This window comes from Procambarus clarkii, chromosome 29, assembly GCF_040958095.1.
Source record: "Procambarus clarkii isolate CNS0578487 chromosome 29, FALCON_Pclarkii_2.0, whole genome shotgun sequence".
NCBI lineage: Eukaryota > Metazoa > Arthropoda > Malacostraca > Decapoda > Cambaridae > Procambarus > Procambarus clarkii.
Genome location: NC_091178.1, coordinates 12,450,801 through 12,469,228, shown reverse-complemented (window position 1 = coordinate 12,469,228; position 18,428 = coordinate 12,450,801). Strand labels below are relative to the sequence as shown.

Genomic DNA, 18,428 nt, shown 5'->3' with positions numbered 1-18,428 from the left:
GAATCTACTCTTAAGAAAACGGTTCTCATTTTTTATAGGGTATACTTATGTAATTTTCAGTTCTATTCCCCCCCCCCCTCTTCCACCCAAGGATTCAGTCAGGTTAATCGCCGAGAAATTCAAATTCAAATTTTTTATTCAGGTAAGAGTACATACATAGATGAAGAGTTACAAACATAAAGTTAGAATTATAGATAGAGCAAGTACATACAATACTTAAAGCCACTAATACGCATATCGTTTCGGGAAGAATGTCATACTACTGTGGTTGTATCAGATTACCACTAATCCTACACATTAATGAAGGAAAAAAGTGTTGAATTAATATTGGTCCACAAGGGACTGAAACGTTGTTATATTTCCAATATTTTCGGTGCGTATTTAGTGTGTTAAAAAGTTAAACACTTTATAGGATTGCCACCAGAGGGACGTCGACAAGCCAATAAGAAGACACACATATTTAGTGACTTAACCACTACAACTTTAACCACTGTCAGAGTAGTTAACAAATGGAATGCATCAGGCAGTGATGTGGTGGAGGTACCACATCACTGTCTTGTGCATTTAATTTGTTAACTACTCTGGCACTAAAAACGTTTTTTTCTAATGTTTTTGTGGCACATTTGGGTACTCAGTTTCCACCTGTGTCTCCTTGTTCGTGTACTCCCCCGTGTTAAATAATCTGCTTTTGTCTACCCTATTTATTCCTTTGAGAATCTTGTATGTGGTGATTATGTGTGTGTGTGTGTGTGTGTGTGTGTGTGTTTACTAGTTGTGTTTACTAGTTGTGTTTACTAGTTTTGTTTTTGCGGGGGTTGAGCTTTGCTCTTTCGGCCCGCCTCTCAACTGTCAATCAACTGTTTACTAACTACTTTTTTTTTCCCCACACCACACACACACACCCCAGGAAGCAGCTCGTGACAGCTGACTAACTCCCAGGTACCTATTTACTGCTAGGTAACAGGGGCACTTAGGGTGAAAGAAACTTTGCCCATTTGTTTCTACCTCGTGCGGGAATCGAACCCGCGCCACAGAATTACGAGTCCTGCGCACTATCCACCAGGCTACGAGGCCCCTGTGTGTGTGTGTGTGCGTGTGTGTGTGTGTGCACACTCGTGCTTGTATCTGTATGTGCTTACAGGGTCCAGCTCTAGCTCTCAGCCCCAATTTAGCCGGATGTTGCCTGTCTAATCACTAGCGCACTTTTCTGACTGTTTTCTCCTGCTGCTCAGATCAACAATAGCATATATCGTCACGATGTGCTTAGTCTGAAACTGTCTGATAGATATTACAAAGCGAGATAATTTTAAGCTATTATTTCGGTAGCCAAGATGCACTGAATTAGCAGCTGGCGTGAACTACACAAGCCTGCAAGCTGGAGACAACATGAGAATGGAGACAATCGACTTGAGAATGGTCCAAGATGGACAGAAACGTCGTCGTCCCTTCACCTTCTAGTGTGTGGTCTGGTCAACTTACTTTAGCCACGTTATTGTGACTCATCGCCTGCTTATGGAGACAACATGTATTAAATCAGATACTGAACTTGTGTAGTTTCCTCAAGATAACAGAAACCTGTTGTGTTTATGGCACTGTATCTAGATCTTGATTCTCTTGATATCTTGATCTTGATATCTCTGTATCACAAATATTACACCCAGATATTCATACTTGTCTCAGTGGGATTGGGTGGTTATACAAGTGGGATTGGGTGGTTATAGATAGGAGCTGCCTCGTATGGGCCAATAGGCCTTCTGCAGTTGCCTTTGTTCTTATGTTCTTATGTCTCAGAAGATCGTCATTTGAATAATATTCTCTGAATTGACAGCACATGAAGGAAATTCACCCTAGTTTCTTATTCCCCTCAGTTTTTCCCCTCGTCGTCGAGCCCGCTCCCCGAGGGCCGGTAGCCGTTCCCCTCACAATCTGCGGTCAAATGGCCAACCACAGGCCGGCCGTCCGCTTTATAAATGATGCATATCCGGACAGGGTTGGAAACCCTCTCGTATCTTGAATAATAACGAGGTTGAGGGTAGGTAGTGTGTCTCCCCTCCCCCCCTCCCCTCCAGCGAGGACTGGTGTGTGTGGGGGTTGCGACTGGGGGCTTGATGTCCGGATGGGGCCGGTTATTCCCCCCCCCCATCCCCCCTCTATTACGGTACTTTGTAACGAGATAATAAAATTGGAATCGAATATTAAACGGCTATATCCTTCCTTTGAGTAGGCTCGAGTTATGCTCGAATCATTAGTCAAGATGTGCTGTGTGTATATGAGAAGATTATCTTGAGGTTATCTTGAGATGATTTCGGGGCTTTAGTGTCCCCGCGCCCCGGTCCTCGACCAGGCCTCCACCCCCAGGAAGCAGCCCGTGACAGCTGACTATCACCCAGGTACCTATTTTACTGCTAGGTAACAGAGGCATAGGGTGAAAGAAACTCTGCCCATTGTTTCTCGCCGGCGCCCGGGATCGAACCCGGGACCTCAGGATCACAAGTCCAGCGTGCTGTCCGCTCGGCCGACCGGCTCCCTTATAATTAATAAAGGTTAATTAAGGTTCTTTATAATTAATAAAATATACAACAAATACAATAAATCAGTTTAAAATTTACCTAATCATTTATACTCACAGGATGTCTAGATGGTAGTCTACCATCTTTGTAGATGGTAGACACTCTGTCTACCGTCGTAGACGGTACGTAGACGAATACGCTGTACGAATACGTACAGCGTATTCAGACGCTGCTCTGAATACGACGTTAGACAGAGCAGCTTTAATGTGCTTCGATACTGCCGTGAGATATAACGTGAGATCACTCGCCTCACAGCAATGGTGTCTTGACATTTGGGTGACTTACTATTATCGACGCCATGTCATCAACAGGTATGAATCTCAAACCGCCTTACTGTCCCCATTCACACCGAAAATAGGTGTGTTTGCGACCATGCACAGTCTGACAAATGTAGTCTACATAGCCTGTTGTGCCAAAGCACAGGGGATGGCACCCTAGGCAGCAAAGTCAATGACATTATCACCCAGCTTTACAACAGCTGTGTGCCCAGCAGAAAGAGAGCCTCATTTCTGAAGGTCATGCAATCCTACTAATCCTGTTGGTCGCTCAGGCTGGATTACCGGATATCCCTCGAAGAAAGGTAGGCAGTTTGCTTAGTTACATTTACGTGTCAATCATGGCTAATACCCACAATGCCTTCAGTGTTGGACATGAAGTTAGAATGACCACTCACAGGGAATCATGAAAGACCTGCATGTTCAGAGAACTGGATCATTTGTACAATTGTCCCCATTGCTTTCGAGAACCTTGGTCCCTGGTTTTCTTTTTAAAGTGCTAAGAGTTTTTCAAGGATCTGGGTTGAAAGCTCATTCAAACAAGAAGAGACCCAAGAGCTGCCACCATTCTTGTCCAGTTCCTCAGTGTGGCATAACAGAAGAGGAAATACCCATAGCATTGTCGGGTTCCGCCTAGCATCTTAGAAGAGCAACAACTTGTGACAATCATTTTTGCATCATACATGTAACCAATCTTTCGTAAAGGAGCTTAAGATATATTAAACAAAATAAGTATATTCTAGTGTCTGAGACGAGAAGGAAGGAAGGAACTATCAGGGGGGAAAGCGCCAAGCCATTACGACTATATAGCAATCAGAGAGAGAATCATTGTGTATGTTCCAGGTACATGATTCTTCTTGTGTGTGAATTTGAGTATGAATTTAATCATAAATTTGATTGTGCTATGAGAAATATTCGAGGTGGATGCTTAATCCATTTGATTAAATGTAGTGAAAATAATTTAGTAACACGTATTTTTTTCAGTGAACTCGATTTCCTAATTCATCACATTACATAAACTAATGAGTCAAAATAGAGCACTAGTTTGCATAGAGAAATAATTAGTAGCATGTCGCGAGGCAGGGTTCCCAGAGCTCAGAGGGACAGGCCACTCCCAGCGAGATACATCATGAGCAAAAGTGGTGTTTACAAGGTCATGGATGCTGTCTCGCTTCTTAACGACAGACGAACAAGCGCGACTACCTTGTTTTCCTTCACAGCTGATGGAAGTAGGAAGCTCAGAGGCCAGTTGTTGCCTCACCATGGAGCCTGATAAGAGAGAGAGAGAGAGAGAGAGAGAGAGAGAGAGAGAGAGAGAGAGAGAGAGAGAGAGAGAGAGAGAGAGAGAGAGAGAGAGAGGCTGCTGAGTGTGATCTCTGTGAGTAATATAACTCTCCCAGGCTTGGTGTTGGTAGCTTCTATTGGGACGTGTAGAGACACCAACACACACACACACACACACACACACACACACACACACACACACACACACACACACACACACACACACACACACACACACACACGACACTGGACGTGATACATGATATCTGTGATACAGGAACACCACACAGAGTGGACGGTACACGGTGGTCGCGGGTACACAGCTTGTGTTGATGTTATCAACGATGAGTGAACACCGCGCGCAGTGATTCATTGTCGTATGAATATACTCCTGCCACTGAAAATAGTATTGTCTTTCTAAATTGGTATTCAAACTGTGTACATCTATAAATAACATTCTCTAGAGCAGTGCTCAGTGTTTATGGCTTCGTTCTGCTCATGTAAGTTGTTGAAATGGATCTGGCAGCTTCCTGAACTTACACTGGGTGGTAATTGTTTCTTAGGCGTTTTATAATCAAGTGCATGAGACAAACGACTTCCTTCAGTGTTACCTTCTAAATGGTCATTAGAGAGTGGGAGGGGGGGCTGCCAGCTAGCATTATTGAAGCAGATAGCATAACAGATATAAAAAAAAAAACTGATTATTTCAAAGTGTGGGTGAGAAGTTCAAGTTCAAGTATGTTTATTGAGATAAGAAAGAAATACATCTCAAAGGGATAGAGTAGCTTAGGTTATTTCTACCCCCCTGTGGGTGTGAAGGGGTGGTTTTAAACTTGGCTCGTTTACTATGGGTCAGTAGCCTGTGGTGGAGCCTTTCTAATTTTTTATGTTCTTAATGTCGTGTGGCTGACCAACCCATCCACAAGCTGTGTTCATTCCATCGAGCGGCCGACCCCCAAAAGAGGCATTCGTCAATGTTAACATGGTGTTCATTCAAAATAGCAATTTTCTCAAATATAATTATTAATAAATTAGCATATTGTGGTATTGTAGGTTAAGTTAGGTATTTAGGTTCTATTGACAATTATTTGTATTTTTTATTCAACCCGTCCCTAAGCTAGACTCGTTAAAGCTGCAGCCGTCCTATCCCTCCTCAAAAAAAAAAAAAAAAAATGATCAAGTTTAATGTATTGTGTATTAAGAATAGCGTTGTTCTCATTTATATATTAATATAACATTAATTAATATATATATATATATATATATATATATATATATATATATATATATATATATATATATATATATGTATATGTATATATTAAAGTTCTGTGTATAGTAAGGCACAGGTTAGGTTGGGTAGGGTTAGGCGCTAGGTTCAGTTGGTATGTGACATAGTGTATATAAGTATAAGTATATGAAATACGTGGGTGAAGTATTTATAACATTGCAGCTCTAAATGAGCTCGTCAGCGATGCCACAGTTTGGTAAACGTTCAAACATCATCACTTGTGAGTCGTGTGTAAGACGTTTTTTCCAATCAACATAATAATATAATTCACTGTGTGGGACTGGTGACTTTTATCAGTCACCTCTCCCACAAGGTTATCTTACAGCCCCTCTCAGGTGCTAGGCAAGTCCACTACGGGCTCACCATAGCCCGTGCTGCTTGGATTTTTTTGTTCTGAGTATTTGAATCTAAAACTACAACACAAACCCACAAGGTGGCGCCTTTGACCCTCCCTAGGATGCAACCCCACTACAACCTGATCATCTCCTGGGTACCTATTTACTTAAATGCACATTAATGACACTATGTAAAAAACACATCGAACACTTTATGTAGGGTATACGTAAATCTGTGTATCTATGTATTTACGTATGTAGGTTAGCTTAGCATTTAAAAAGCACCGAATCACTTTCTGTGGTTGATTGTTCAATAAACCCTTGAACTATATGTTTAACACATCTCTAACCCTGTCAATGGAGGACAGAAGAAAATGTATATATGCTGGTTAGCATTGTAAATGTGTGACCACGTCTGTGGTAGAAAATAATAATAATAAAATACTGCTAGGTGAACGGGGAACATTTTGGGATAGGAAACGCACCCAGCCATTTCTGTCCCAGTCGGGACTCGAACCTGGAATTCCCGAATCCCGGAACGAACCCGACTATACAACCAGGACTCTTACATGGAGTTTAGCGGCTGTATCGAACGAACATTGACATTTTCTGCGAGGGACGGACTGGAACACAGCTAAGTAATGTTCAATAAAAGTTCAAAAGTCATCAGTTGTGAGACGTATGATTCGTTCGAACTTTTTCTTGAAGCTTCGCTCTTTACACCTCTCGTTTCGTTCGTAACACACCTCTCTAAGTGCTTCGCCCAACTACTGTAAAAATGCCGAGTTAAACCACATAACCCAACCTATCCTAGGCCTACCTATACACAAAATTATTTCATTAATATAATTTATTATTAGAGAAAAAGGTCGTTTTTGGTTACAATGTTAACATTGCTTCCGAAAATAAAATTTTCGGCTGCATCCTGGACGAAAATACCAAGTTTTATACCAAGAAAATACCATCTAAATACCATTAGTTTCACCAAGCATTGTGCCTCGGATTGCCTGGAATTAAATACACAAGAAATACACTTGAAAAAATATGCACATCGATGAACAAATCCACAAGGGCCGTGACGAGGATTCGAACCTGCATCCAGGTGTATCCCAGACACTGCCTTAATCAACTGAGCTACGACAGGGTAAAAGGTAAGGTTCTTTTACCCTGTCGTAACTCAGTCGATTAAGGCAGTGTCTGGGATGCTCCTGGACGCAGGTTCGAATCCTCGTCACGGCCCTTGTGGATTTGTTCATTTGATGCATCACGTTAGTGATGCATCAAATGTATCGCACATATCGCTCTGTATGTATCGCACATCGATGTATGTATCGCACATATCGCTCTGTATGTATCGCACATCGATGTGTAGTAGTGCAATCGACCTGTGTGACTCAAGATGCAGCTAGAGCAAGGAGTGTTGTGATACTGTGACACAAGGCGCTGTACAGGGCATGTAATGGTCCTGTGTAACTCATGGCGCCACATTACAAAGTACTGTGATAGAACTGTATGACTCGAGGTGCCATACAAGTGGTCCTGTACATACGTAGCATAAACATCTTAGTTTCTCAATTCTTAAAGATTAGGAAGTTTCAGAATTGTTCGATTTGCAAGTTTCAGAACTGCTCGACTAGGAACTTTCAGATTTGTTCGATTAGGAAGTCTCAGAACTATTTCATTAGGAAGTTCTAGAACTGCTCGATTAGGAAGTTCAAGAACTGCTCGATTAGGAAGTTGAAGAACTGCTCGATTAGGAATTTCAAGAAACTGCTCGATTAGGAAGTTCTAGAACTGCTCGATTAGGAAGTTCAAGAAACTGCTCGATTAGGAAGTTCAAGAACTGCTCGATTAGGAATTTCAAGAAACTGCTCGATTAGGAAGTTCTAGAACTGCTCGATTAGGAACTTCAAGAAACTGCTCGATTAGGAAGTTCAAGAACTGCTCGATTAGGAAGTTCAAGAACTGCTCGATTAGGAAGTTCAAGAACTGCTCGATTAGGAACTTCAAGAAACTGCTCGATTAAAAATTTGAATAACTATTTCACTAGGAAGTTTCACTGCTGTTTCATAATGAAAGTTTGTAGCTGATAAAGAGAGATTTGAAGGGGCTTACAATAGGTCCCTAAATTACTTTTCGATGCCAATTGAGGCTCAGTGGCTAGTCGACTTATCCGAATCAATTTTTGTTGTAGAATTTAAAACGAGTCTAGAGCACCCAGCGGTGTTAGATGAATGCCTTGTATACACAACTTGTTTCATACTTGTATACACAGTTTAGTGTATACGATCGAGCTCCAGATTTCGAGTGTAAACTGTGTTAGTACGAGTTTACCTGCTCGAGGGGACGCCGAGGAGATGCGCCGCGTTCCATTTCGCTCTGGTTGGAGAAGCTGTAAATCTTGAGTGTAAACCGGTGTACGATCCGTAGGAGACACGGGCACTGTCTTTAACGTCGAGTAGTAAATCAGAGTCACCGATAACGGCTCGATCAGAATGTGAACACAGTGAGGCGGAAAGACAGCTTCGGTGTGTGTATGTATGTGTGTATATATATATATATATATATATATATATATATATATATATATATATATATATATATATATATATATATATATATATATATATATATATATATATATATATATAATTTCCATTCCACAAAAAGGGTTACAACATTGGTTACATGCAAGGTACACGGCTACTTGTCACAGGTTGTAGAGTTCCTCCAGCTCCTCGGATGGTGGGTAGGAACCATGGATGCAGTGAGCAGTTCCTCTTTGGATCGCCACACTAAGGCGCTGAAAGAGGAAACTGGGAAATACGCCTGTATTTGATGTGGATTGGGGCAGCGAGGCGGAGAGCCACAGCAGTTCGGAGGGCCTGCGGTGTGAGACGAGTGCTGGTTGCTGACATTGGGGTTGCTAATAGGAAGTCACCTGCATGGGGAGCTGCTACAGCTCTAAGTTGGGCAGTGTCATGTGGTGTTGTCGCAGCTTCTAGGTCGACAATGGGGTGATCCCAGCTGGATTGCTTGTGAGCTTCAGGCGGTGAACTTTTGTTCCGAGTAGCTGAATCTATAACAAAAAACAACGTTGCTTTTCAACAGCTTGAAATAATCACCGAGCGCCTCACTGATGGTGGTTACGTCTAAGAGACGCGGCTGATATTATATTTGTTCTAGTGACTGATGTTAATTATACTTTTTCATTCCATTTTGGGCTAAAGTTTCCATATGATTTTTAGATTATGATGTCATCAGATGGTTTTACGAGATGATTATTGATTATATTAAAACAATAACATGTATGAATGTATGTATGTATATATATATATATATATATATATATATATATATATATATATATATATATATATATATACTGTATATATATATATATATATATATATATATATATATATATATATATATATATATATATATATATATATATATATATTACACAGGAATATTTAGTACATTTGTGTGTATAATGCTGTGAGGATAGGATATTGATGAATAATTAACTTGGGTTAACAGTGAAAAAGCTTGTCCCATTGGCGCTGGAAGAAAGTGTCCGGCCGTCACACGATGCCAGACCTTGCTTTATCTCGGCCATATTCTCAAGCCACAGCATCCCTTGTTCCCGCCGACCCCTCAAGATTTTCCAATTTGTATTCGTAGCTATTTGGCTGTATCGGTCCATCGTCTTCCCTGATTTGACTTTGGGGACAACTACACCACGAGGCGATGAATTCATGCAATAAGTTGAAATGGCATTCAATAAGTGTCTTGTGAAGTTCTTGTTCTGTACTCGTTATCGGAATATAGTGCTCGGGATGCGGTGGAAATCGTGCTTAGCCCGGAGCGAAAGAAGTGGGAGAGGGGCGAACCTTTCCGGTAGCTGGCTCGGACTTGACACCTAAATTCTACAAATATGGGTTAAGTAAATAAGAGAATATAAAAAGGAATTGACTGCGGGTGTGATTGCCGTTTGTTGAGAATTGGTTCAGAATGTTTCGTTCATGTTCCATAACGTTGTAATTTGCCTTACAAGGCCCTTACAAACATTTGTCATGGTTAAACAATGAATAAAAACCACCATATTTTGCCCCCCTTGAAGTATGAACACACACAAACACACACACACGAATATAGGAACCTTATAAAACAGCGTAACATCATAGAATCACGAGATAGACACCGCCTCTCTCTCCCAGAAACAAAGCAGCATCACCACCCTATAAACTTCTAAGACCATCTGAACGCTACGACTCGAGGACGAGAGACAGAGAGGAGAGAGAAAATAGGAGTAAAATAAAAGGGATCCCCCAAACCCCATCAGCTTGAGGCAGGGTCGTTTCCTAGTGGTTGGCCTCACTCCGCCCCACGAGTCCCCGGACGACCATTCACGTAAACCAACTCCGCCTGTCGGGGGCCCCTTCCATGCTGGCAATAACGGGTTAGTGGCGTCATTGTTGAATATTTTTATCTCCATTGGTGGTTGCCGGGAGGAGTGGAATAATGTGTAGTTTTCTTGTGGGGAGAGATGAGATTGAGGCTGGGGAGGCGGAGGGGTAAGGAAGGTGGAGGGATAAGTGCTTAGTTTACAGGTTTATATTCACGGTGATGTGGTTGACACGAGTGTGTGTGTGTGTGTGTGTGTGTGTACTCATCTAGTTGTGCTTGAGGAGGTTGAGGTCTGGCTCTCTGGTCCCGCCTCTCAACTGTCAGTTAACTGGTATACCGGTTCCTGAGCCTATTGGGGTCTACCATATGTACACTTGAAACGGTGTATGGAGGACAGCAGGCAGGACAGGACGTCCTGCATACGTCCTATTGTGCAATGTCACACAAGGGCAGGGATGGATTCACAAGAGATGAAGCTTAAAAATAAACAAAATTGTTCTTTATTCTTTAAAATGTAGAAGCAAATTTAGGATAAATTGTTAGGATGTCGTCCAGTACACCTGAGTCAATAAAATAGTTACACAGTTGGTGGTACAATAGGCCAGGAGGTCTAAAATCTTTTTACGGTTTCACAGTCAACAATATAATGTTCTAGTGACTGCCTTAAAGGTTTGTCACAGAGTTTACAATCTGAATATTCTGGTAGTGGCTCAGCCTCACTAACCTGCCAGATGTGTCTATAGCCAAGGCGAATCCGCACAATGACTACATCACATTGCCTGGTTCGGTTACTGTGCTGACCATACAAATACCTATGATTACAAAACTTGTCATAACTTTTAATACTGAAGCTTTCAGGTCTTTGGCCATTTCTTAGTTCTTCTAAATCTGAAGTAATTTTTTTTAATATGTATGTTTTCGATAATTGCATTAGATAGACCAAAGTCATAATCCGTATTTTATTTCCTGGAAACCTCATTGGCCATTTGATCTACAGTCATGCTAGCCAGCTCCAGCATGGGATGGGATCCACACAAATTGTATACAAAAGTTATTATCACTGGAAAATATTACACTCCATATAATATTACCAACTACTTCAGACATTAATTGTGATGAGCTATTTAAAGACTGCAGAGTACTTTTAGGGTCCACAATCGGGACACATTCACAAAGACTAGTCTCACGTAGTCCGTGTACAGAGACTTAAAGACCTTCTCATTAAGATTTCTGAACGATATTCTGAATTTTGTTCTGAAATGTTGCATTTCAGGTGTCTCCGGTGTTAAGCTTGGTGTTAATTCCATTCCCAGGTCTTTTTTTGATTTTCTAGTCATTACAAGAAGGAGGAGGGAGTTTCCCTTCATTGAGTACCGTCCTTTTAGTCTCCTGTCACCTGTTCCCATAATCTTTCACTTGCTGGTGCTGAAATCCAGAAATCATTTCTCTATCCAATTCTGCAACTTGTTTCAGTTCTCTTGGATAATTTTACAATCCTTATCTGTCTGAGCTCTTGTCATTAATTTTCCATTGATCTCTTAGGACTCAACTCCTGTAAGTAGGTCATTAACATTAATGAGAAACAGAATGCCCTTGTATGTTCTTACAAGATTGATGTGTACACCTGGCGATGTTAGTCATGTATTTCAGACGATATACAGTATGTAGCAGAATGCACTATATATGTCTGCATTTTCCACCCTTTTAAATTCTTGTTACATTTGCAATGTATATTAGCAGACAAGCGTGTATTTGCATATGTAATATACATTTACTTAAATAAAAACAAATTATAAATCTTAGTCCTATGAAAATCATTAACTAAACCAGGGGCCTCGTAGCCTAGTGGATAGCGCGCAGGACTCGTAATTCTATGGCGCGGGTTCGATTCCCACACGAGGCAGAAACAAATGGGCAAAGTTTCTTTCACCCTGAATGCCCCTGTTACCTAGCAGTAAATAGGTACCTGGGAGCTAGTCAGCTGTCACGGGCTGCTTCCCCGGAGGACCGGGCCGCGGGGACACTAAAAGCCCCGAAATCATCTCAAGATAACCTCAAGATAACCATGCACTGTGAATTACCAAGATCACAATCAATAGGAATTCTTCAGACTGGAACTTCTCACAAAAATAATGCCAACGTTGTTTCGTGTTGCTAAACGCATTATATCTTTACAGTGATTAGGGATTGTGCTATGTCAAATGTACATCGTTAGCTTGCCTTATTGGCCGTCCAGATTGGGGGCCTCAAATGGAAGCGTTTATCTTAAACTATCGGCCAGAGTAATTACAGAGGGATTAACGCCGGAGAACCTCGTTTAATTGCATCAAAGTTCTAAAGACGTGATTGTGGTAGGTTGATTCTATATATTGCATGTGATCAATATATTCTGAACTGCATCGCCTGTATCATGCCACGGATTTATGAAACCGAACGAGGCTCAAATAAGGAGAGAAACATTAATCATATTGGTCAACACACACCTTTAGGGAGCTGCGGGGGCCCCAGAGGACGGTGAAGAAGCTTCAGTATACGGCATGGAGGCTTGGCTTGAGCCCCTCTTTCACGGGGGAAGGCTTGAAGCGAGATGGGCATCACATAGAGGCGTATCCCACCTACACTCCGTACGCAAATATCGTCTCCAGCATCACGCGAGACATCTGCAATGATCCTCATCTTCAAGAGCATGCCGTGGCGAAGGACTCCTCTAGAAGAGCGTTTAATATAGGCTGGATGAACGTGGTATTTCCTGGTGCATTACCGTCGTGGTGGAAGCTCAGCAGCTGGGGTGGTGTGGGCAGGGAATGGGCAGGGTATTGGGGCATTGAGGCATGGTTGTTTGTGGCGGGGTAGGTGCCCGTCACCCCTCCTGGCTCCCACTTGATGGCGAGTCAGCCGCTAATTTCTCAAGCTTGTTTATGGGTGATTGAGTGACTGCGTGGGTTTGGTTTTCAGCACGTAAATTAACTATTAGAGTAAGATCGGAGGGTGCTAGATTTAGCGGCCGGGGAGAAGATTGGTATGTTGTGTGTGTGTGTGTGTGTGTGTGTGTGTGTGTGTGTGTGTGTGTGTGTGTACTCACCTAATTGTACTCACCTAATTGTGCTTGCGGGGGTTGAGCTCTGGCTCTTTGGTCCCGCCTCTCAACCGTCAATCAACTGGTGTACAGATTCCTGAGCCTATTGGGCTCTATCATATCTACATTTGAAACTGTGAATGGAGTCAGCCTCCACCACATCACTTCCTAATGCATTCCATTTGCTAACTACTCTGACACTGAAAAAGTTCTTTCTAACGTCTCTGTGGCTCATTTGGGTACTCAGCTTCCACCTGTGTCCCCTTGTTCGCGTCCCACCAGTGTTGAAAAGTTCGTCCTTGTTTACCCGGTCGATTCCCCTGAGGATTTTGTAGGTTGTGATCATGTCCCCCCTTACTCTTCTGTCTTCCAGTGTCGTGAGGTGCATTTCCCGCAGCCTTTCCTCATAACTCATGCCTCTTAGTTCTGGGACTAGTCTAGTAGCATACCTTTGGACTTTTTCCAGCTTCGTCTTGTGCTTGACAAGGTACGGGCTCCATGCTGGGGCCGCATACTCCAGGATTGGTCTTACATATGTGGTGTACAAGATTCTGAATGATTCCTTACACAGGTTCCTGAACGCCGTTCTGATGTTAGCCAGCCTCGCATATGCCGCAGACGTTATTCTCTTTATGTGGGCTTCAGGAGACAGGTTTGGTGTGATATCAACTCCTAGATCTTTCTCTCTGTCTGTCTCTGTGTGTGTGTGTGTGTGTGTGTGTGTGTGTGTGTGTGTGTGTGTGTGTCCGTGAGTCGACGTACATGTATGGTAGTCGCAGTCGCACGTTAGTTTAGGTAGGTGTATTGGGAAGAACGTGGACGCAAGAGCGCTGATTGTTAGAGAGATTACGCACGATGGTATCGTGGCTGGTGGGTGTTATCTCGTACCGGTGCTCGGTGAAGCGTGTACGCTATCCTATATGTGTGTGGGTGAAGTCGCATGTGTGTGTCGTTTCGTGAGCGGTGACTGAGTCAGGAAGCATGAATATGCGCCTGGAACACCATGGAACACTTGGTGACCTGGAAGGAACTGGAATCCGTTCATGGAACACTTAGTGACCTGGAAGCAATTGAGTAATAAGGAGTTTGTGTTTGTGCCACAAGCGTTTGCTATGGCGTATTTTGCAAAACAAATCAGATAGGAGGATTTTTATATAGGAACCTAGTTTATATATATATATATATATATATATATATATATATATATATATATATATATATATATATATATATATATATATATATATATATGTCGTACCTAGTAGCCAGAACGCACTTCTCAGCCTACTATTCAAGGCCCGATTTGCCTAATAAGCCAAGTTTTCCTGAATTAATATATTTTCTCTAAGTTTTTTCTTATGAAATGATAAAGCTACCCATTTCATTATATATGAGGTCAATTTTTTTTTATTGGAGTTAAAATTAACGTAGATATATGACCGAACCTAACCAACCCTACCTAACCTAACCTATCTTTATAGGTTAGGTTAGGTTAGGTAGCCGAAAAAGTTAGGTTAGGTTAGGTTAGGTAGGTTAGGTAGTTGAAAAACAATTAATTCATGAAAACTTGGCTTATTAGGCAAATCGGGCCTTACATAGTAGGCTGAGAAGTGCGTTCTGGCTACTAGGTACGACATATATATATATATATATATATATATATATATATATATATATATATATATATATATATATATATATATATATATATATATATATATATATATATATATATATATATTACCTTAACGAAACAATGTTTATGATACTGGCGTAGCAGCATTTCCAACCCGATTTACATATACATAAGTTTTCTTTGAACACAAAATGACGTGATGCTTCGCGATCTAGTTGATGGAAGAGATTGAAATACAATCCAGCACGTTTGGGCTCGGTCACAGACTCCCCGTGGCCCTCTGTGGCAAGACAGGGGCCCTTTCAGTCCTGCTCTTCTGAAACACAATAACCAAATAATATTAATATTGGTGAATATACATGTGGGGGTATGATGCCCATCTTTCTTAACCATGGAAGAACGTGAGTGTGTGTGTGTATGTGTGTGTGTGACTTGGGCACGCTGGAACCCGGTTAGTGGCTGTGTGTCGAGTTTGGGTATTGGAGGGGGGGGGGCAGGGGTAGGGGGCGTTGCTGGTGTGGGAATGTAGTGCGCATGCGTCGACTGGGCGCCCTCTGACCCTAGTAATTACAAGGAAGATTACTCACAGCCTTGTTGGCAGATTGGTGGCCGCTTCCAACACCCGCCTGCCAGGGTTCAACCAGGCTCCTGACCATCAGACCAGAGCATTGCTCTTTCCTAAATTGATTTTTCTATTGTGGTCTAAAAAAATTACAAATAAAAAGTGAAGATTGCGTAGGATAGTGGTTGAGTCGTTGCATTGGTAATTAATGTAATACCTTTCTGCTTTTGTTTTATTCAGCCATTAGGTATGTATTTAATCTAGAGAAAAATGTATTTGGAAATGTTTCACTGTAGGCTATTGTAGCGTGGCATGCATCCATTAACCTGGTCTTTGTCCGGGAGGGCAGTGATCATCTTCAGGGTAAATGAACTATTCTGCCAAGTGAATCACTCCACAGTCCATCTCTGTCACTGACTCAATGAAACTTTAGCAGTTTGGGCCCTTCGAATAAAGCTTTAAATTAACGTACCTCAGATCTTCGCTTTAGGTATTAAAGCCGTCATTTCGATAAACCAGGACGCTACGAGTATACTATTAATATTTTGGACAGTAAGCATTATTTACCAAAGCCCGGACAGTGGAGAGAGAGACATGTTTGTGGTCTAGAAGGTACATTGACAAGGGCGTGTTGGGTCAAGACGTGACTGGGGGGGGAACACATACGGCGGAAAGGTATCAGATTTAAGGCGCCTGAACAGCAATTGAGATGAGTCGCTGGCCAGTCATGACAATGCACAAACGTTACTCTCCAAGGAAGCGTGTGATGGCCCCATGACGCTGCCAGACCTCACGTATCTAAAGGAGGGAGTGTGCTTCTCTGTTTTTCAATTATTATATATTAACATAGTTAGGTATGTGAACACTGAGGCGCCTGCACTACGAATAGTTACAGCGTTTATATCAACAGTAAGTACTAAGGTCCCCGTCTCCAAGGATGGAGTGTGATGAGGAGGGTTGAAAATCTGTTATCTTCTTCTTCTTGAGATGATTTCGGTTTTTTTTTTTTTAGTGTCCCCGCGGCCCGGTCCTCGACCAGGCCTCCACCCCCAGGAAGCAGCCCGTGACAGCTGACTAACACCCAGGTACCTATTTTACTGCTAGGTAACAGGGACATAGGGTGAAAGAAACTCTGCCCATTGTTTCTCGCCGGCGCCCGGGATTGACCCCGGGACCACAGGATCACAAGTCCAGCGTGCTGTCCGCTCGGCCGACCGGCTCCCACTTAGCCAACACTAGCTGGCTGTTGGTACCTCCCCCAGACCTGAAAATCTATTGACTGGAAATTCTATGATATTAAGTTGGAGAGTATGATCCAGTTTATATTAACAGAGTTTACAGGTAAAGTGCTCAGGACTATGAAGTTCGTTACGTACCTGTCACAGGTGTCGGTAAACCAACCTAATTGCATTAGTTATTAGTAGTAGGCATCCATCAGTCTCGGGAGACTATGGAGTTGCGCTCTGGTTGTCGGTCTGGAGTGGCCTCACCAGGGCGCAAAGTCAGGGTAGGTTACCCTGGTTTACTACGCATACTGTAATGGGGTGTTCGGCGGTGCCCGGATAGGAGACCTCGTGCTGGACAAGTGCCATAATATTATATACCGCAGAAACGATCTAGGAAAAATAATCCTTCAGACTTCACAGGGGTCGAAATGGAAGCCGGCCACTCTTAAAAGGGGGCCATGGGGCCGACCTTGACCTGCCTACGACAGTCCTTTACCCCTCTCCATTCACGATGCACCCTTGGACAGAAAGTCAGACTGACACAGTCATTCTCTTTTATATAAATATAGCTTAAGTGATGTATCGATCAGACCTTATTATATTGAACAGTAGTTTTGACAATAGGGACGCAGGAATGCTTTGTCCTTTGTTACGTGATGATTTGGCTGCTTTGTGTCATCGTGATGAGTTATGTTCCTGGGAGATGGTGTCTTTGCGAAGATTTATGAATCATTTACCCTGTGCAGCAAGCAGCCTGTCTACGATAATTGCCGTGAGATTCTTACTACTTATCTTGCAAAGGTTCTCAAATGTGTGAATATTTAACTATGAATCAAAGAAAATTACTGTACCAATATCAGCACGTCTATTTAACGTATGTATATAGTGGAGAAGGGTACACTTCTCTATGTATATCTAGTTGCCAGCGACATGTGTCAAGACTGTAGGTGGGAAACTGTTGTTGTTGTTTAAGATTCGCTACCTGGAACAAAAAGTTCCAAGTAGCACAGGCTATGGTGAGCCCGTAGAAGGTGGGAAACTGTAATTGCGCAGACATGGACTCATTATTAAGTGGTCATCAGTACAGTAGAAACAACTTATCATGAAGGTTACAGATTGTCATCCCAGGCGTGTCATCACTTATTCACACCCTCCATTGGCTGACTCTGAGTGTCGTGCTAACATACAGTGAAAGGTTCCAGTTGGTGACCTGAAACAATGAGCGGAGTTGACAATGAATGAACCCGAAGCATATCAGAGGCACCTATGATGTTGGCTTTCTCCAGAAGTGACCCCCACCAAGAGGCAAGTGCTGACTTAAAACAGAAACCCATGTGAACTGTAATAGATAAAACATTGGTTTAAATTTACCTGAAGTGGCGTGTTGCAAGTGAGAATTTTTGGCGAAGTGCATCACCAACTTTACCCATCCCTAACCTATAGGCGGGAACAGATAAGCTGCCGCTGGGTTTGCAATAGCCGGTGTTGCTACTGCAAAGGAAATAATGAAAGGGTCTTCCTCTTGGGCTTGTCTCTGGAATAATTAGTTGCACGGTCTTTTACACCTATCATTCACGTCATCCCCCGGTCATTTAGTTATAGGGATGGACGATTATACGTGGTCGTTCCCCCCCCCCTCCCTTCCCCACTCAACACGTCCTCGTCAGCTCAACGGACTATAGGAATGTTTCCCTTTTGGGTGTTGTTTGAGGAGCGAACCACTCAAAATATGTTAATTTGTTGTGTAAGCAGCACAAACA

General features: G+C 42.4%; 1 protein-coding gene across 1 annotated transcript in view; it reads right to left on the bottom strand.

Annotated features, from left to right (window-relative positions):
- Positions 1 to 8,465: 8,465 nt before the first annotated feature.
- LOC138369590 (uncharacterized) overlaps positions 8,466 to 18,428 on the bottom strand; it is a 30,395-nt gene continuing 20,432 nt past the window's right edge. Inside the window, exon 4 of the mRNA XM_069333011.1 lies at positions 8,466 to 8,558. Coding sequence (XP_069189112.1) covers positions 8,466 to 8,558 — 93 coding nt within the window. The remainder of the gene's footprint in view (positions 8,559 to 18,428) is intronic.